The sequence below is a fragment of the Lithobates pipiens genome, unplaced genomic scaffold (assembly GCF_037356315.1).
Source record: "Lithobates pipiens isolate NorthernLeopardFrog02 unplaced genomic scaffold, aLitPip1_a1.2 Scaffold_8, whole genome shotgun sequence".
Taxonomy (NCBI): Eukaryota; Metazoa; Chordata; class Amphibia; order Anura; family Ranidae; genus Lithobates; species Lithobates pipiens.
Window position 1 is genome coordinate 572,230,886 of NW_027507903.1, and position 20,661 is coordinate 572,251,546.

General features: G+C 47.7%; 1 protein-coding gene and 4 non-coding genes across 5 annotated transcripts in view; 1 reads left to right on the forward strand and 4 right to left on the reverse strand.

The window, feature by feature from the left end:
* Positions 1 to 7,426, forward strand: part of LOC143961040 (lysozyme C-1-like) — a 70,543-nt gene extending 63,117 nt beyond the window's left edge. The window contains exon 5 of the mRNA XM_077470177.1: positions 7,176 to 7,426. Within this exon, the coding sequence (XP_077326303.1) occupies positions 7,176 to 7,236 (61 nt within the window). The 3' untranslated portion in view covers positions 7,237 to 7,426. The remainder of the gene's footprint in view (positions 1 to 7,175) is intronic.
* A 7,592-nt stretch (positions 7,427 to 15,018) lies between these two features.
* Positions 15,019 to 15,091, reverse strand: TRNAK-UUU (transfer RNA lysine (anticodon UUU)). Its single transcript has one exon. It is a non-coding gene; the product is annotated as a tRNA-Lys (tRNA).
* Positions 15,092 to 15,594: 503 nt separating this feature from the next.
* Positions 15,595 to 15,667, reverse strand: TRNAK-CUU (transfer RNA lysine (anticodon CUU)). Its single transcript has one exon. It is a non-coding gene; the product is annotated as a tRNA-Lys (tRNA).
* A 1,458-nt stretch (positions 15,668 to 17,125) lies between these two features.
* TRNAK-UUU (transfer RNA lysine (anticodon UUU)) lies at positions 17,126 to 17,198 on the reverse strand. The gene has a single exon. It is a non-coding gene; the product is annotated as a tRNA-Lys (tRNA).
* A 2,539-nt stretch (positions 17,199 to 19,737) lies between these two features.
* On the reverse strand, positions 19,738 to 19,810 carry TRNAK-UUU (transfer RNA lysine (anticodon UUU)). The gene has a single exon. It is a non-coding gene; the product is annotated as a tRNA-Lys (tRNA).
* Between the last annotated feature and the right edge of the window lie 851 nt (positions 19,811 to 20,661).

A 20,661-nucleotide genomic window follows, 5' to 3' on the forward strand; every position in this document is an offset into this window, starting at 1 on the left:
TCTCACCAGTGTAGAGCTCCCCCTCTCTCACCAGTGCAGAGCCCCCCTCTCTCTCTCGCCATTGCAACAACACCTCTCTCTCTCACCATTGCACGCCCCTCTCTCTCTCCCTCTCTCAGCATTGCACCCCCTCTCTCAGCATTGCACCCCCCTCTCTCAGCATTGCACCCCCCTCGTTCAGCATTGCACCCCACTCTCTCAGCATTGCACCCCCCTCTCTCTCACCATTGAACCCCTCTCACACCATTGCACCCCCTCTCTCTCACACAATTGCAACCCCTCTCTCTCTCAGCATTGCACCCCCTCTCTCAGCATTGCACCCCACTCTCTCACCATTGCACCCCTATCACCATTGCACCCCTCTCACACAATTGCACCCCCTCTCTCACACAATTGCACCCCCCTCTCTCACACAATTGCACCCCCTCACTCTCTCACACAATTGCACCCCCTCACTCTCTCACACAATTTCACCCCCTCACTCTTTCACACAATTGCACCTCCTCTCTCTCTCTCTCCAGTGCAGCTCCCCCTCTCTCTCTCCAGTGCAGCCCCCCCTCTCTCTCTAGTGCAGCCCCCCTCTCTCTCCAGTGCAGCCCCCTCTCTCTCTCTCTCCAGTGCAGCCCCCTCTCTCTCTCTCTCCAGTGCAGCCCCCTCTCTCTCTCTCCAGTGCAGCCCCCCTCTCTCTCTCCAGTGCAGGCCCCCCTCTCTCTCTCCAGTGCAGGCCCCATCTCTCTCTTTCCAGTGCAGCCCCCTCTCTCTTTCTCTTTCTCTCCAGTGCAGCCCCCCTCTCTCTCTCCAGTGCAGCCCCCCTCTCTCTCTCCAGTGCAGCCCCCCTCTCTCACTAGTGCAGGCCCCTCTCTCTCTCTCTCTCTCTCCAGTGCAGCCCCCCTCTCTCTCTCCAGTGCAGCCCCCCTCTCTCACTAGTGCAGGCCCCCCTCTCTCTCTCTCTCTCTCCAGTGTAGCCCCCCCTCTCTCTCTCTCTCCAGTGCAGGCCTCCCTCTCTCCAGTGCAGGCCCCCCTCTCTCCAGTGCAGGCCCCCTCTCTCACTAGTGCAGGCCCCTCTCTCTCTCTCTCTCCAGTGTAGCCCCCCCTCTCTCTCTCTCTCCAGTGCAGGCCTCTCTCTCTCCAGTGCAGCCCCCCTCTCTCACCAGTGCAGCCCCCCCTCTCACCAGTGCAGCCCCCCTCTCTCTCTCTCTCCAGTGCAGCCCCTCTCTCACCAGTGCAGAGCCCCCTCTCTCTCTCACCAGTGCAGAGCCCCCCTCTCTCTCTCACCAGTGTAGAGCTCCCCTCTCTCACCAGTGCAGAGCCCCCCTCTCTCTCTCGCCATTGCACACACCTCTCTCTCTCACCATTGCACGCCCCTCTCTCTCTCCCTCTCTCAGCATTGCACCCCCTCTCTCAGCATTGCACCCCCCTCTCTCAGCATTGCACCCCCTCGTTCAGCATTGCACCCCACTCTCTCAGCATTGCACCCCCCTCTCTCTCACCATTGCACCCCTCTCACACCATTGCACCCCCTCTCTCTCACACAATTGCAACCCCTCTCTCTCTCAGCATTGCACCCCCTCTCTCAGCATTGCACCCCACTCTCTCACCATTGCACCCCTATCACCATTGCACCCCTCTCACACAATTGCACCCCCTCTCTCTCTCACACAATTGCACCCCCCTCTCTCACACAATTGCACCCCCTCACTCTCTCACACAATTGCACCCCCTCACTCTCTCACACAATTTCACCCCCTCACTCTTTCACACAATTGCACCTCCTCTCTCTCTCTCCAGTGCAGCTCCCCCTCTCTCTCTCCAGTGCAGCCCCCCCTCTCTCTCTAGTGCAGCCCCCCTCTCTCTCCAGTGCAGCCCCCCTCTCTCTCCAGTGCAGCCCCCCTCTCTCTCTCTCTCTCCAGTGCAGCCCCCTCTCTCTCTCTCTCCAGTGCAGCCCCCCTCTCTCTCTCCAGTGCAGGCCCCCCTCTCTCTCTCCAGTGCAGGCCCCATCTCTCTCTTTCCAGTGCAGCCCCCTCTCTCTTTCTCTTTCTCTCCAGTGCAGCCCCCCTCTCTCTCTCCAGTGCAGCCCCCCTCTCTCTCTCCAGTGCAGCCCCCCTCTCTCACTAGTGCAGGCCCCTCTCTCTCTCTCTCTCTCTCTCTCCAGTGTAGCCCCCCCTCTCTCTCTCTCTCCAGTGCAGGCCTCCCTCTCTCCAGTGCAGGCCCCCCTCTCTCCAGTGCAGCCCCCCTCTCTCACTAGTGCAGGCCCCTCTCTCTCTCTCTCTCCAGTGTAGCCCCCCCTCTCTCTCTCTCTCCAGTGCAGGCCTCCCTCTCTCCAGTGCAGGCCCCCCTCTCTCCAGTGCAGCCCCCCTCTCTCTCTCTCCAGTGCAGCCCCCCTCTCTCTCCAGTGCAGCCCCCCTCTCTCTCTCCAGTGCAGCACCCCTCTCTCTCCAGTGCAGCCCCCCCTCTCTCTCACCAGTGCAGCCCCCCTCTCTCTCACCAGTGCAGCCCCCCTCTCTCTCTCTTTCACCAGTGCAGCCCCCCTCTCTCTCTCTCTCTCCAGTGCAGCCCCCTCTCTCTCCAGTGCAGCCCCCCTCTCTCTCTCTCCATTGCAGCCCTCCTCTCTCTCTCCAGTGCAGCCCTCCTCTCTCTCTCCAGTGCAGCCCTCCTCTCTCTCTCTCCAGTGCAGCCCCCCCCTCTCTCTCTCTCTCTCTCCAGTGCAGCCCCCTCTCTCTCTCTCTCTCCAGTGCAGCCCCCCCTCTCTCTCCAGTGCAGCCCCCTCTCTCTCCAGTGCAGCCCCCCTCTCTCTCTCCAGTGAAGCCTTCCTCTCTCTCTCTCCAGTGCAGCCCCCCTCTCTCTCTCCAGTGCAGCCCCCCCTCTCACCAGTGCAGGCCCTCTCTCTCTCTCCAGTGCAGCCCCTCTCTCACCAGTGCAGAGCCCCCTCTCTCTCTCACCAGTGCAGAGCCCCCCTCTCTCTCTCACCAGTGTAGAGCTCCCCTCTCTCTCTCGCCATTGCACACACCTCTCTCTCTCTCACCTCTCTCTCTCACCAAGGGCCTCGGCTATGGAATGCTCTACCAATCAACATCCGCCTGGAAGAAAATCACCTGGCTTTTAGGAAAAAACTCAAGACCTTCCTCTTTTAGCAGATGATCAAAGCTCGCCACAGCGCCTAGAGGCGATTCAGTTCGCATTGTGCGCTATATAAGTATTTCATTCATTCATTCATTCATTGCACGCCCCTCTCTCTCTCTCTCTCTCTCTCTCTCTTTCTCTCTCTCTCTTACCATTGCACACCCCTCTCTCTCTCTCTCTGTCACCATTGCACACCCCTCTCTCTCTCTCACCATTTCACACCCATCTCTCACCATTTCACCCCCTCTCTCTTTCTCTCTCTCACCATTGCACCCCCCTCTCTCTCTCAGCATTGCACCCCCCTCTCTCAGCATTGCACCCCCTCTCTCAGCATTGCACCCCCCTCTCTCAGCATTGCACCCCCCTCTCTCAGCATTGCACCCCACTCTCTCAGCATTGCACCCCCCTCTCTCTCACCATTGCACCCCTCTCACACCATTGCACCCCCCTCTCTCTCACACAATTGCACCCCCTCTCTCTCACACAATTCCACCCCCTCTCTCACACAATTGCACCCCCTCACTCTCTCACACAATTTCACCCCCTCACTCTCTCACACAATTGCACCCCCTCTCTCTCACACACAATTGCACCCCCTCTCTCTCTCACACAATTGCACCCCCTCTCTCACACAATTGCACCCCCCCTCTCTCTGTCTCACACCATTGAACCCCCCCTCTCTCTCTCACACCATTGCACCCCCCTCTCTCTCTCTCTCACCATTGCAGTCCCCCCTCTCTCACACCATTGCAGCCCCTCTATCTCTCTCTCTCTCATGGATTTCTTTAGAAAAAAATTTACTTATTTACTATAATAATATAAATCATAATAAAAAGTGAACTAATTTATTATAATAATTAAAAAAAATTGCAGGTAAAAAAAATTGTGCATTTATTTATTTATTTTTGCCTGCAGAGCATGCATATCTCTCTCTCTCTGCAATTATGGGCACAGTCAGGCTGCAATTATATGCACAGTGAGGCTGCATTTGATGGGCACTGGTGAGACTGCATTGATCTCTTGTATCATGTCTGCAGTCTCTGACCATCTCTTGTATCATATCAGTGTCTGCAGTCTCTGAGGGAGTTTGGAGAGGAGTCAAGAGTGGGAGTGTCGCTAAAATGGGGGTCATGGGAGAAGTCAGACCTGTGTGGACTGTGGAGAGGCCTTTTATGAACAAAAAAATTATGTAGTTATGCTGTTGGGCTGGTATAATAATGCTATGGGGCTGGTATAACATTTTTTCCAGGGCTGGTTTTTATTCCCAGTCCGGCCCTGACTGTATGAAGTTAGTGCCCTCACTAGCAACCAAGAGGATAGTGGATGCAGTCTTTCACGTGGGACCTATTGCTCAGCAGTGGAATCTCAAATTGGGCAGGAGAGAGTGACCGCCATTGGCTAATGGTAGAACAGAGGTTGTTGTCTCTGTTGCCAACAGTGGCAGTGGTTGGACAGAGTAGGAGTGTGAGCCTGTCAGAAATCATAGCTTCCTTTGGACTCTACCTCTGCTCCACTGAAATCCCAAACAGTTTTATCAGCTTTGTCCAGTCCTATGATATGCAGATAAGGAGAGGTGGATGTGTTTTGTAATCCTGTCCTAGGTGACAACATTGCTCCCCCATACTGTATATACAGTACAGTGAGAGAGTGTTGTCATCTTAGGACTTGCATAGTTACATAGTTAGGTTGAAAAAAGACAAGTCCATCCAGTTTAACCACTTGAGATCCGCGCTATAGCCAAATGACAGCTACAGCGCGGATCTCCTTTTCCGGGACTACGTCTATTGACGTAGTCCCGTGTACGAGCGGCCTGCGCACCCCCTGAGGGGCGCGCGCGGCGCGCTCTGTGATCGGCGAGTCCATGAGACTCGCCTGATCACCGATCCGTGCAAGGGGTCGATCCCGACCCCTTATCACGTGATCAGCTGTCAGCCAATGACAGCTGATCAGGTGATATAACGGAGCCGGTAATCGGCTAGTATTCCTCCTCACGCTGACAGCGCGAGGAGAAAAAAAAAGCCGATCACCGGCGGCCGTGATCGGGACATCAGTCCCGATCACGGCCAGCAATGCAAGCGCCCACCTGCCCCCTGCCAGTGCCCACCTGCCCCCTGCAGTGCCACCCTAATAAAAAGTAAGTGCCCCCGTCAGTGCCACCCAGCAGTGCCCAGAGTGCCACCCAGCAGTGCCCACAGTGCCACCCAGCAGTGCCCACAGTGCCACCCAGCAGTGCCACCCACAGTGCCCACAATCTGCCTCAAAGGTGCTGCACCCCAGTGCCGCCCATCAGTGCCCAGCAGTGCCGCCCATCAGTGCCCAGCAGTGCCACCTATCAGAGCCACCTATCAATGCCACCTATCAGTGCCCATCAGTCCCATCTATCAGTGGTACCTATCAGTGCCCATCCATGCCACCCATCCGTGCCACCCATCCGTGCCACCCATCCGTGCCATCCTATCTGTGCCCATCTTTGCCCATCAGTGCCGCCTTATCTGTGCCCATCGGTGCCGCCTTATCTGTGCCTACTAGTGCCGCCTTAACTATGCCTATCAGTGCCCACCAGTGCAGCCTATCAGTGCCCACCAATGCAGCCTATCAATGCCCACCAGTGCAGCCCATCAGTGCCCACCAATGCAGCCCATCAGTGCCGCCTAATCAGCGCACTTCAATGAAGGAGAAAAATGACCCGTTTGCAAAATTTTATAACAAACTATTAAAACATGATTTTTTTTTTTTTTTGCATCTTTTTTTGTTTGTTTAGCAAAAAATAAAACTCCGAGCTGTAACTAAATACCACCAAAAGAAAGCTCTAAATGATAAAAATTTCATTTGGGTACAGTGTTGTATGCCCGCGCAATTGTCATTCAAAGTGCATCAGTGCTGAAAGCTGAAAATTGGTCTGGGACTGAGGGGGGTTTAAGTGCCCAGTAAGCAAGTGGTTAACCAATAAATAAAAAACATACAATCCCATATACACAATCCTATACCCACAGTTGATCCAGAGGAAGGTGAAAACCCCAGCAAAGCATGATCCAATTTGCTACAGCAGGGGAAAAAATTCCTTCCTGACCCCCAAGAGGCATTTGGATTTTCCCTGGATCAACTTTACCTATAACTGTTAGTATCCAATTATTTTATGTACATTAAAGTGGAGTTCCACCCATTCAAAAGTCAGCAGCTACATAAAGTGTAGCTGTTGACTTTTAATAAACAGACACTCATCTGTCCCATGGTCCAGCGATGCGGGCGAACTAAGCCTCGCTCCTCTCCCCCCTCCTCTCCTCGGCTCCAGCATTGTAACTGTGGGCACCTGGCTGTGGCTTCACACCGGGCACACACTGCGCATGCGCGAGCTGCTCTGCACCTTGAGAGGTGAATTTCCTTCCGGCACTGCTGCTCCAGGAGAGGAAGTGGAAGCTGGGTGCCCATCGAAACTGGGTGCCCGCTCACCCCCAATAAAAAATGGCATGTCAAATGTACCATGTCAGGGGGTTACCAGTACTTAAAGCGGAAGTTCCATTTTTGGATGGAACTCCGCTTTTAGGAAAGAATCCAGGCCTTTTTTAAAGTAATCTACTGAGCTGGCCAGAACACCTCTGGAGGGAGTCTACTCCACATTTTCACAGATCACCAGGTGAGAATAAAGGAAAAAAGAATAAAAAAAATAACATAGCCAACACCGCCAAGGACCACTAAGCTGCAACATCTCACATTTTTTTACATGGGTGTAGATACATTTTACACCTTATTTTCATACTCACCTCACCTGCAATGTGACCATTTGTGCTGAATACTGACACCCCCCAATGATAGCACTTGGTTGCTCATGTGGTAAGCAATGCATCATGGGATGAAGGGGAATGGTCAAATATTCCCTCATATGTGGAAATCCAACTGAACAGGGCGAAAAGGAAGCACAGGAAGGGTGAGTAATACGCCAGTAGAGGCGGACCTTTTAATTTGCATTAGCTATTGTAATAATAGAGGTGACATAAAAGAAATAATGACACCCATTGTTAAAGACAATTTCATGGTGATTTTTTTCTGACTTACAGGGTTGGCTGGAGGAATCATTGCAGAGGAAGGGATTTGAACCGTTTTACTGCTGGATGTTAAAAGTGAAACCAATACTCATACAGCAAACAACAGCCTTCCTAAAAGAAGAAGTTACAGAAATCAACATGTATTCAGCAATAAATGATACAATTTGCTACAGCAAAAAAAAAAAAAAAAAAGCCTTCCTTTGCATGTTCTTTTGCTTCATACTTTACATATTGGGGCTTTCCTAATAAAAGATCAAAATTAATACCTCACATATTCTTTGGGTGGGAAAAATATTAGTTTACTTTTATTTTTTGAGAAAAGGTGAAAGTGGTTATAAAGGTTTTTTTTTTATAACAAGCATGTTATACTTACCTACTCGGTGCAAATGGTATTGCAGAACGCACAGGGGTGCACAGCCAACTGCATTAGGGTGCACACCTAAAAGCTCAAGCACACATGCTTGTGTGTGTATATATATATATATATATATATATATATATATATATATATATATTTTTTTTTTTTTTTTTTTTTTTTTCCTGTTGCAGGAACTCAACCATGGAGAGTTCAGAGGTACGTAGTGTATAGAGTGTAGAGTTCGGGGGTATGTAGTGTATAGAGTGCAGAGTTTGGGGGTGCACAGTGTAGAGTACAAGGATCAGGGGTGTGCAGTGTACAAGAGTGAGGCATTCAGTGTACAGGGTGTGGAGCGTAGGGGTGCTCTGTGTACAGGGTTTGGAGCGCAGAAGTGCACAATGTACAGAGTGTGGAGCTCAGGGGTGCGCAGTGTACAGAGTGCAGAGCTCAGGGGTGTGCAGTGTATAGAGTGTAGAATTCGGGGGTATGTAGTGTATAGAGTGCAGAGTTCGGGGGTATGTAGTGTATAGAGTGCAGAGCTCAGAGGTGCGCAGTGTACAGGGTGCGGGGCTCAGGGGTGCGCAGTGTACAGGGTAACCAAATGTTATCCCAAATCTGCTGAGACTACTAGCAGCCTTAGATGATCCCACACTGTAGATCAGGGGTATGCAATTAGCGGACCTCCAGCTGTTGCAGAATTACAAATCCCATGAGGCACAGCAAGACTCAGACAGCCACAAGCATGACACCCAGAGGCAGAGGCATGATGGGACTTGTAGTTTTGCAACAGCTGGAGGTCCGCTAATTGCATATCCCTGCTGTAGACAACAACTATGAGTCAATAAAACAGGAATGCCTAGGCACAGTCCCATGTCAGGAAATGCATTGCTATTTTTGAAGGCAAAATCTAGATTTGTCAGAACACTGCTTAACTAAAAGTCACAGCTATAGCTATCTTTATAAGCAAATATTGAATTATTAGAGGTTTGCATTAAGGGTGAAAAGACTAGTCAAAACACACATGCTTCCCAAACTGGTGGTTGAACACAGACTGCCCGGGTGAAAAGTAGGAAGCCCGAAAGCTATATGGGAACATAACCAGCATGTCATGTGCATGGAACAGTGGCAGAACTTTCAGGGTCTCGGCAGTCGCACTTGCGTCTGGGTCCTGGCGTTCCGCCACTGTGGGGGGGCCACAAGAGTCTGCATCTCCCCCTTCATCTCTGGCTGTCAGTTTTGGATGCAGTGGGGGGAGGTGGGAGGCGGCGATCGGCAGCTGTATGGTGTCCGTGAGCGGTGGGATCTCCCTGGGGCTTGTAGTTCTCTTCCTGAGTGTATACAGTGGAGAGAGGAGGGGCCTCTGACCCGGGCATGTATCCACATCACTCTTCAGTGTACAAGTGAGTCGCACAGCTTGTACACGCTTACTGATAACTGCTTGGGCCCCTCCCCTCTCCGCTGCATACACTCGGCAAGAGAACTACAAGCCCCAGGGAGATCCTGCGGGCACCATACAGCTGCCGATCGCCTCCTCCCACAGAGATGTGCTGAGGGTTGGAGGTGCACAGCAGAGACCAGCCAGTAGAGGGGAACCTTTGGAAGGGGGCAGCTGTCTGGGGACCCTGATGTTAGGGGATATCTGGGTACCCTGATGTAAGGGGGGCCCTCTGTGGGGACCCTGATATAAGGGGGGCCCTCTCTGAGGACCCTGATGTAAGGGGGGCTCTCTGGGGACCCTGATGTAAGGGGGGCTCTCTGGGGATCCTGATATAAGGGGGGACTCTCTTGGGACTCTGATGTAAGGGGGGCCCTCTGGAGACCCTGATGTAAGGGTGGCCCTCTCTGGTGACCCTGATGTAAGGGGGGCCCTCTGGAGATCCTGATGTAAGGGGGGCTCTCTCTGGTGACCCTGATGTAAGGGGGGCCCTCTCTGGGGAACCTCATGTAAGGGGGGCTCTCTGGGGATCCTGATATAAGGGGGGGCTCTCTTGGGACCCTGATGTAAGGGGGGCCCTCTGGAGACCCTGATGTAAGGGGGGGCCTTCTCTGGTGACCCTCATGTAAGGGGGGCTCTCTGGAGACCCTGATGTAAGGGGGGCTCTCTGGGGACCCTGATATAAGGGGGCTCTCTTGGGACCCTGATGTAAGGGGGCCCTCTGGAGACCCTGATGTAAAGGGGCCCTCTGGGACCCTGATGTGAGGGGGTTATCAGTGGACCCTGATGTGAGGGGCTCTCTGGAGATCCTGATGTAATGAGGGGGGCTCTGGGGACCCTGATGTAAAGGGGGGCTCTCTGGGGACCCTGATGTAGGGAAGGTCTATCTGGGGACCCTCATGTAATGAGGGGCTATCTGGGGACCCTGATGTAAGGGGGGCTCTCTGGGGACCCTAATCTAAGGGGGAACTCTGGGGAACATGATGTAAATAGGAGGCTCTCTGGAGACCCTGATGTAAGGAGGGGCTCTCTGGTGACCGTAATGCAAGGAAGGGGCTCTCTGGGGACCCTGATGTAATGAAGGGGCTCCAAGGACCCCGATGTAAGGGGGAGGCTCTTTGGGGACCCTGATGTAAGTGGGGAAGCTCTCTGGAGACCCTGAAGTAAAGAGGAGCTCTCTGGGGACCCTGAAAGAAGGGGGGCTCTCTGGGGACACTGATGTAAGGGGGAATCCGCACTCACATATGTAATATATAAATACATACACACACATACATGTGTATGCCAGCCCAAGTGCATGACTTTCTTTACTTTGCTGCTATGGGCTCTAACCCGAGATTTTTTGTAGATCCAGCAACGCCCCTGGTGGAGGCCCTTCGTGGTTTTTTGCAAGGGGCCCTGAAGATTCTAGTTACGCCTCTGTCATGGGATATATAATAATCTCATGCAGATATGTGCTGAATGTTTTGTAGAGACTCCTGATGAATACTGAACACACCCAACTGGCAAAGTCAGTGCACTACAAGAAAAAAAGAAAAAAGAACTGCAGGTTTTAAAGATATAGTCCACCTTTTAGAAAAAATGAAATAAATGAAACCACACTGATAAAAGAAAAAAACGTGTATTTATTAATTATTTTCACTCAGGCTTGCAAAGCATCAAAACTGTAATGAATGCATCATGGGTGCAGTGCACAGGCTCCTGCAATCTCTGTAGGTGTGTACCTCCGTACAGACCTCTAATCATGTAACTGGAGGAAGCAATCAATGGACTACATCTATGGTGACATCATTGCACCTGCAGAGATACACAAGTTTTTAAGCCATGGTGGAAGATGGGACTTGTAGTAAGGGCCGATACGGGGGGGGCGGCAGAAGGGGGCCTGGGCGGTCCTATTTACTAGAGGAAGTAGGGGAGCAGATGAAGTGCTGGCCAGGCAGTGTGCTTCCAAAATCTGCCTGAACTCACCAGCCGCTAATAGCTCTGTACCTGGCTGTAACCACAATGATGTGCCGAGTGCGCTCCTGCACCCGACCCAAGCTTGAAACAGACCAGCCCTTCACTTCTTCACTCCCTGTGGAGACACTCTCCCTGACAGGCGCATTGTAGTGACGTCACTCACCGAGAGGCCTGCCAGAGGCGGGATGGGAGGACTTGGAGGAGCATAGAGTACTCCTGTCGGAGCTGAGACACACTTGAATCCAAAAGATGCTGTAGAGATTTCTTTATTGTCATGAGCCAGACAAAATTGCAGTGATGATCAGTTGACGCAAAAAGAACCGTGCTTGTTGACAACAATTGAAATGCTCACAATACAAGCTATTTAAAGGGATATATCAAACACAAAACAACTTTAGTTAAAGAGCAATCAACACAAAACTTCACCGACATAAAAACATTTCTTAAATGCTAAGGCCCCTTTCACACTGTCGGACTGTTTTGACAATGGACCTGAACAGGCGCTCCTTGCTAGTCTATGGAGCGACGGATGTCAGCGGTGACATGTCCGCTGACATCCGACCCTATCTGATCCACTAATATCAGACGGATGCCCCTATGTTCGCATCTGTCCCTGGCGGGTCGGATCGGGTGAGATCTGTTGAAAACGGACATGCTGTCCATTTTCGTCCGATCTCTCCATAGTAACTAGCCGCGCTCAACAAGCCCCTGCCCAATGAGCAGAGAGGGACCTATCATCCACCGGCTCAGCGGAGATCAACGGAGAGATCTCCCGCTGAGCTGGTGGACAGGGGCGGACTCCAAGGCAGCGGATCCGCCTCGTCAGAATGAAGCCTAAAACATCTGATCATCAAATGGTCAAAACAAAAAACAGATCATGTAAACATCTAAGCAAGAAATGTATTAAAAACAAAAATAGAAAAATGAGCGAAAAAACATGTAATGAACCTCGATGTTCATTTGCGCGGTCACGGTACTTCAATACATACTGGACTCTACAGGAAATCTCTTTCAGGGAATACTTTGCTGATGGCCAGATCTGGCCGTCCTCGACATGCCATCAGAGGTATTCCTGTAGGCTTGTTTCTCAGGATTCACAGAATCTATAATGATCCTGTGAGATGTGAAACAGAAGCGAATGTCCTATACACCCGTTTCTTGGAAAGGGGGATACCCTAGATACATTCTTGATAGAGCAGTTTCTATTGCTAATTCTAAAAACAGGAATGTCCTCCTAAAACACAACCATATTGGTAAATACAAGAAAACAACAATGTGTTTCAACAGAGGGAGACCCACCAAGACAATTGTTCACAGATATTTACTGATCCTATTTGAGGATCGAATTTTGGGCCAATTTGCTGAAAGATGGTATTAATTTCATTTCCAGACCTGCTCCAACTTTGGGAAACTATCTCTCACCAAGTGCCTTTGAATCAAATAAAATCAAGTCACACACTTGGTTGCATTGCAAGGGCAATTATAGTTGTGGTGCGACTGTGTGTTCCCGCTGTGCACATATTACTAAGGGGAATGTTGTATGTACATATTCTAATGGTAAATATAAATTAATATAGTTTTACAACTGCAACACCCATTATGTAATATATATCATTACATGTACCATCTGTAATGTACAGTACATTGGTCGCACCACAAGACGCCTCAGAGATAGGTTCCAGGAACGTATATATAGGATAGAGAAGAAATTCTCCACCAATGTAACCAAACATTTTAATCAGTTTCATGAAGGCAATACTTTTTGGTTGGTGTGCAAATCATAGAGAAGGTTCTCTTTAAATCTTTAGAGGATGTTTTTAGACTTCTCTGTAAAAGAGAAGGCTTTTGATTTTTTTTTATCTATCTATCTATCTATCATTTTTTCCTTTCCTTTAAAAATCTATTGATTTTAGGTGATATATATATATATATATATATATATATATATATATATATATATATATATATATATATATATATATATTATTATTTTTTTCCTTTGAAAGGTAAGTGATTTTGGGTATTCTTCATTTTTTTTTTTGTCCTCTATTTGAGTGTTGAGAACACTCCCTTTGATTCCTTAAGTGATCTTAATAGAAAGGTAAATTCCATAAATATTGAATGTTTTCCAGGGTGGTTCTGTGTGGAATTTTTGCAATGTATATGCACAATACTTTTTGGACATGCTTGATTTTCATATGTATGTGCATCCTTTCCATCATGTATATAGTTTAGCATCTCATTGTTTCCTCTTATCCTTGAACAGTTTTTTAAGAAGTCTTTAATAATAAACATTAAATTACACAATTAGACTTAATTTGTTACACTGTGATATATGTGATTTATATTGGTATATATATATATACACACATGTTTTTTCACTCATTTTTCTATTTTTAATACATTTCTCGCTTACATGTTTACATTATCTATTTTTTGTTTTGACCATTTTATGATCAGATGTTTTAGCATTTAAGAAATGTTTTTATGTCGATTAAGTTTTGTGTCGATTGCTCTTTAACTACGGGTGGTTTGTGTTAGGTGTTTGATTTGATATACGCCTTTAAATCGCTTGTATTGTGAGTATTTCAATTGTTGCGAACAAGCACGGTTCTTTTCGCGTCAACTGATCATCACTGCAATTTTGTCTGGCTCACGACAATAAAGAAATCTCTACAGCATCTTCTGGATTCAAATGTGCGATCAATCTTTTCTTATTTCCTGATATTGCCTACGGTGATGAGCCGAGATCAGCACCTTGGCGTGTCCATTTTTTGCCTGAAGCGGTGTGTGCGCCCTTGTTCTGTTTAGTGTGTACACAGCATTGCACAACTAAGTAAGTTAGTAAATTAACTCTTTGTATTGGGGGGAGGGGGGGGGCGGGGCTGAAGGGAGGTTAATTAGATTACCAATGGTACTTAATGTCTGTATATGGAGCATGGAGGGAGTTTATGTATTGCCACTGGTTACAGATGCATTCGTGACCAGTGGTAGTTAATTAACCCCTTTGTGCTGCATTAGTGGCACCAGAATCAGTGTTAATTAAAAGGGGTTAATTAACTGCCACTGGTGAGTTACTGAAGCAAGTACCGGAGTAGAATTATCACCGAACGGGCACGGTGGAGAATCGGGAAACTTCTGGCGATGATCAAGTCAGGGACCCAACCAGCAGAGGTGCAGAACTGCCTTGTGTGTCAAGCCAGGGACTGAGCCGGTCAGCAGGGGATAAGCTTGAGAAGTATCTGGAATGCCAAGCCAGGGACCCAGCAGGGAAGCTGGGGAGACACTTGAGGGAGATACCAGCGCAAAGATTGGAGGAGCTCAAGGGATTCAGAGTCAGTGAATCAGAGGGTCTAGTGAGAGACCGGGAGCTCAGTGTTAAAGGAACAACAAGAGGCAGTTGTAGTGAAGCTGAAGGAACTGTTACGTTTGAGTTAGGAACCGTAATGCCACATACACACGACCGGACTTTCCATCAGAAAAGGTCCGACGGTCTTCCCAAACAGATTTGCCCACACACGAACGGACTAAAGTCTGTTCGAAAGGGTGTAAAAGCGCCTGGTATTTAAAGCGGGATTCCACCCTAAAGTGGAACCTCCGCTGATCGGATCCCTCCCCCCCTCCGGTGTCACAATTGACACCTTTCAAAGACAGGTATTTACACCCACTTCTGGGCATAGACTCCCGTGGGAGTCTACGCCATTTCCTGCCCTGCCGCGCTGTCTGCTGGGACACACACGGGTCCCAGTGACAGCGCGGAGATTTCCTATTGCGCGGCGCAACTCGTGCATGCGCAGTAGGGAAACGGGAAGTGAAGCCGATTCGCTTCACTTCCTGATTCCCTCACCTAGAATGGTGACGGCAGCAGCCGAGGGCCGAGCAATCGATCGGCCTCGGCTGCCGGCATCGCTGGAACCCGGGACAGGTGAGTGTCCATTTATTAAAAGTCAGCAGCTGTAGTATTTATAGCTGCTGGCTTTTAATATTTTTTTTTTTTGTTGGAATCCCTCTTTAACTATGATTCTAATAGTTTAATTTAGGTTGTTCTTGGCTTTAGATACATTTTATGTCTTTTTTTTCTTTTAAATGGTATAAAAATCATGCGCCCGAACAGGGACTTGAACCCTGGACCCTCAGATTAAAAGTCTGATGCTCTACCGACTGAGCTATCCGGGCTCCTGGAGGTTTTTGCATTTCACAGTTTCATTTTTTAAATACTGCAATGATAGCTATTCTATCTAGGTAAGTTTCAATATATTCTATCAAGGTAAGTTTCAATAGTTTTTAGTTCCACTTTAGTATTTTTCCAACTTTTTTTTTTTTTTTTAAATCATTGAGAATGTATAACTATATAGATTATGGTAAGAAGGGGTTTCTTTATTTTATCATAATCTATGTGGTTATTGTGCGGTCCCAAGCCCTGTGCTATAGAACATATAGTTTCCATACACTGCATTGCTGATATATAGTATACTTGCAATACACATCAGTGGTTCTGGATGTGAATTAGGGAGTAAAGGAATGATTTCTATCAGCTCACTGTCCAGTAATGGAGGATAATTCTCTTAGCTTCTTACTTTTAAGATATGTGATAGCATGTTCTGTTCTAAGAAAGATCCACTATTCCATGCAGTATTTTAATCAATAAAAGAATTACAAAACCAACAACAAAAGACTACCGCCCAACGTGGGGCTCGAACCCACGACCCTGAGATTAAGAGTCTCATGCTCTACCGACTGAGCTAGCCGGGCTGTTGAAAAGACAAATCCTGCAAAGTACTACATATATAAAAAGAAGGAAGGGGTTCCAAATGTATTATCTATTTATTAATTTCAACAGCTGAGTATTTTACTAGTTTTTTCCAGAGACATATCCACAGACTAATTCTATATATTTTCTGATCTACAGAAAACAATGTACAACTTTCAATCACGTCTTAGGCAACAGTGACACCATGTGGCCATTGAAAGAAACAACACTATCAGGCTTTAAAGGATCACTAAAGATACATTTTTTTTTTTAAATAGGATACACGTTATACTTATCTCCACGTTTTGCACAGAGTGGCCCCAAACCTGGTCTTCTGGGGTCCCTCGGTGGCTGTCTCGGCTCCCCCCCCCCCCCCCGCAAGGACTCAACACCTTCATGTGAGCTCCCTCACATGCAGGGCTGCTGTTTGAAATCATGGGGCCCCATACAGCCTACAAGGCAGCCCCCCTCCCCATATATCAAAAAATACACAAAAATTATTATTAGCGGACACAAACATAACAGAGAACCTGCGTAAATGAGCCCTTTTATAATAGAAGAGGGAGGGGGAAGCAATTACAGGAACAATGCCCTGTGTCTCTCCCTGCAGCAGCTGAAAGCTGGTGGGAGAGAGAGAAACCGGCTTTTATCTCATGCAGAGAGCCGCACAGGCCATCTTTCTGTAATTGCCCCTCTGATCGACAACATCGATTCCTCTTGCTGTTCGGGCCACTCTGTGTGCCGGGGCCCCCTACAGGATGACTGGTGGTCCCCCCCTATCAGCGGCCCTGCTCACATGGTGTGGAGTGCTTGCGGGCACGCACCCGTGATACAGCCAGCGACCATAGATGCTCACTGTATCACTCGGCTTTCAATCCATCCACTGTAACCAATGAACGGCCAGGCTGAGCAGCGAAGAGGATGTCGGGGGCAAGCGCCGGACTTTCGAGGAGTCAGGTAAGTAAAACGAGGGGGCTGGGGGGGGCCATTATTGTCGGATGTTTTTTGACCTTAATGCATAGAATGCATTAAGGTTAAAAAATGTTTACTTTACAACCCCTTTAAGTCCCCCATTAAGCTGGTGCTGTCCTTTTAACCACTTGCTTACTGGGCACCTAAACCCCCCTCCTGCCCAGACCAATTTTCAGCTTTTAGCTCTGTCACTCTTTGAATGACAATTGCGCGGTCATACAGCACTGTACCCAAATGATTTTTATCACTTTTTCCCCCCATACATAGAGCTTTCTTTTGGTGATATTTGATCACCTCTGGGTTTTTTATGTTTTGTTAAAAAAAAATTAAAAAAGACATAAAAAAAATAAAATAAAAAAAAATACAAAACCATTTTAATTTTAGTTAATACATTTTGCAAACAAGTAATTTTTCTCCTTCATTGATGTACGCTGATGAGACTACACTGATGGCCACTGATAGGACAGCATAAGGTATAAAAAAGCACTCGCCCGAACAGGGACTTGAACCCTGGACCCTCAGATTAAAAGTCTGATGCTCTACCGACTGAGCTATCCGGGCTCCTGGAGGTGCTGCAGTTCACAGTTTCCTTTTTTAAATACTGCAATGATAGCTATTTTCTCAAGGTAAGTTTCAATAGTTTTTAGTTCCACTTTAGTATTTTTCCAACAGTTTTTTTTTTTATATATATATGTATAACCATATAGATTATGGTAAGAAGGGGTTTCTTTATTTTACCATAATCTATGTGATTATTTTTTTTATTGTGCGGTCCCAAGCCCTGTGCCATAGAACACATCGTTTCTATACACTGCATTGTTTTTTCACCATAAGGCTGGGTTCACATTGCAGCGATGCGGGAAGGCCGCGAAGCCGCAGCGGGTTCCCGCATCGCATGCCTCCCGCCGGCAGTTCACACTGCCCTATGCGAACTGCTGGGAGTGTCAGTGAAACGTTAATGACACCCCCAGATCAGTTTGCATATCGCAGTGCGATCTGCAAACTCGGACAGGAATCGGATCGCATAGTGTGAACACCCATGCGATCCGATTCTGCTGCGGACCAAAAAAAAGGGTCCTGTGCGAGTTTGCGGCGGGTGCGATGCGAATTCAGTCATACTATCTGTATGGCTGAACTCGCATTGCACAGAGATCGGATGTGATTTGCACTGCAGTGCGGTGTGAATCACATCCGGTTCTCGTAGCCGCAGCAGTGTGAACCCAGCCTAATGCATAATGAATTAAGGTGAAAAAACACAACCCCTTTAAAGTATAGCTAAAGGCAAAACTTTCTTTGTAGATTTGTAGAGTGGAGATGGATTAGAACACCTGTTTTATTGCCATCTGTGGCCCCCCATTAGGGAGATTCACCCTCTTTTTTTGTCCTGTTTACTGTTATCACACAGTGAATGTGAAAGAAAGTCGTAAACTTTGGGTTGACACCAGAACAGTAATAGAGGGGAAGTCTTCCAATGGGGACACTAGTTCTGGTGGCAAACCAGGATTCCTTCACTTTGGAGGAATCTTCTCTTGCTTCCTGTTTTAGTTATGGGACAGGATATGAAGGTAAATCCCCCCCCCCCCCCCCAATGGGACACAGATGGCAAAAAAAATCTGACAGGGCTTATAACCATCTCTTTATCCATACCTCGCGGTCCGAATTTCCAACAACAAAATTCCAACCATGTGTACACGGCATTAGTGCCCACCAGTGCCATCTCTCAGTGCCCATCAGTACTGCTAATCAGTGCCCATCATGTCTCATCATCAGTGTCGCTTATCAGTGCTGCCTATCAGTGCTGCCTACCAGTGCCCATCAGTGTCACCTATCAGTGCCCATCAGTTCCACCTATCAGTGCCACCTATCAGTGCCCATCAGTGCCACCTCTCCATGTCGCCTATCAGTGCCCATCAGTGCCACCCATCAGTGCAGCCTCATCAGTGCCTCCTAATCAGTGCTCACCAGTACCATCTCATCAGTACCCATCAGTGCCTCCTGATCAGTGCCCACCAATACCATCTCATCAGTACCCATTAGTGCAGCTTCATCAGTGCCTCCTGATCAGTGCCCACCAGTACCATCTCATCAGTACCCATCAGTGCCTCCTGATCAGTGCCTCCTGATCAGTGCCCACCAATACCATCTCATCAGTACCCCTCAGTGCCGCCTCATCAGTGCCCATCAGTGAAAGAGAAAAATTACCTGTTTGCAAAATGTTATAACAAAATATCATACCCACCTTTTTGAGATGGGAATGAGGGACACCTATCAGCAAAAGTATGCAGGACACACCCCTTGCCACGCCCCCTTAAAGGAGAATTGTACAAAAAAAATGAGATTGATTAAACCCCTACTTACACTACTACCTTTATATTGGCTTTTGGAATTTACAAATGCAGCAATTTAGAAATCAGATGAAAGGTTTAGGGCTGGAAAACACTTTTTGATAAATAAAAAGTGCATTTTATATACAAATATAGAGATCAGACCAGAATGAGGGACAGAGAGACATTTGCTCCAAATCAGGGACAGTTAGGAGCTATGAATAGGAAATATGAAAAATGTTCTGTTTTGTTTTTTTCAAAATTTTCGGGCTTTTTTTGTTTGTTTAGCAAACAATAAAAAACCCAGCAGTGATTAAATACCACCAAAAGAAAACTCTATTTGTGTGGAAAAAATGATAAAAATGTCATATGGATACAGCGTAGCATGACCGCGCAATTGTCATTCAAAGAGTGACAGCTCTGAAAGCTTAAAATTGGCCTGGGCAGGAAGGGGGTGAAAGTTTCCAGTAGGCAAGTGGTTAAAGAAGAATCGCAGAAATAGATAATCTGTACAGTTATATAGATACAGTTTGGACCAACCTAATGCAAAGCACTGCCATAGATGGTTTCATCATAACTTCCTTGCCATGCTGATGTATGTGTGGGTGTGGCCATCTTGGTGGAGGCGGGGCTTTGCTTCCTCATACCAGAGTAGTGTACTGTTTAGGTACAATTAACATTTCCAGATGTTTCCTGTAGCCCTGAAATGTACATTTTTTTTTTCGTTCAGGTCCTTTTCTGTTTATAGTAATTTATGTGAGTATTATAAAATTGAGCGCCCGAACAGGGACTTGAACCCTGGACCCTCAGATTAAAAGTCTGATGCTCTACCGACTGAGCTATCCGGGCTCTGTGTGCAGAGGGATAATTCTGCCTTTTTACAAGTACTGGAGAGCCACATTCCTCAGGTAATTGCTCTTATTCCTTTGGACAAATGTCTGCATTCTTTCATGAGACCTAATCTCTGGTTGTCACTATGAGTGTTACATCATTAGAAAAACCACAGAGTATTTTCATGCTCTAATGTCCTAACATTGTAAATAAAATGACACCACATACCGCGCCAATGATGAGCGTACAAGTAAAAGCAGAGTTCCACAGAGAAAAAAAAATGTAAATCAGCAGCTACAAATACTGCAACTGCTGACTTGTAAAATAAGGACACTTACCTGTCCAGGGCGCCCGATGTCCTCACCCAAAGCTGATCTGTCCCTCCGCTCCCAGTTGCAGGCGCCAGCATGTTTATTATTGATTGGACCCTGGGCAAAACTTTTCTTGAGCCCCCCCCCCCCCATGCAGTTTTGCTCTCCACCTGCTCTGAGACATACAATAAATAGCAGCTAGACTCAAATTCAGTTTACTGAATCAGGTTGCAATTGGTTGCCAGAGGTTACAGTGCATCATTACCACTCACTGACTGGTTTTTAGAGGTTACAGCACACATTACGGCTCATTGATTAGTTGCTAGAGGTTACAGCACATGATTTCTGCTTGTTGATTGGTTGCTAGAGATTACTGTGGATATGACCTCAGTGGGGCATGATATACATATCAATGCTGCCAGCTGCCACTATTTACATATGAATGCCTCTGCTATTTACATATGAATGCCAATAATTTACATGTAAATACAAGGTCTGTAGGTGAGTACTCTGTACACAACAATAGGGCAGAGCTGGGCAGCATTAGTAGCAGCACTT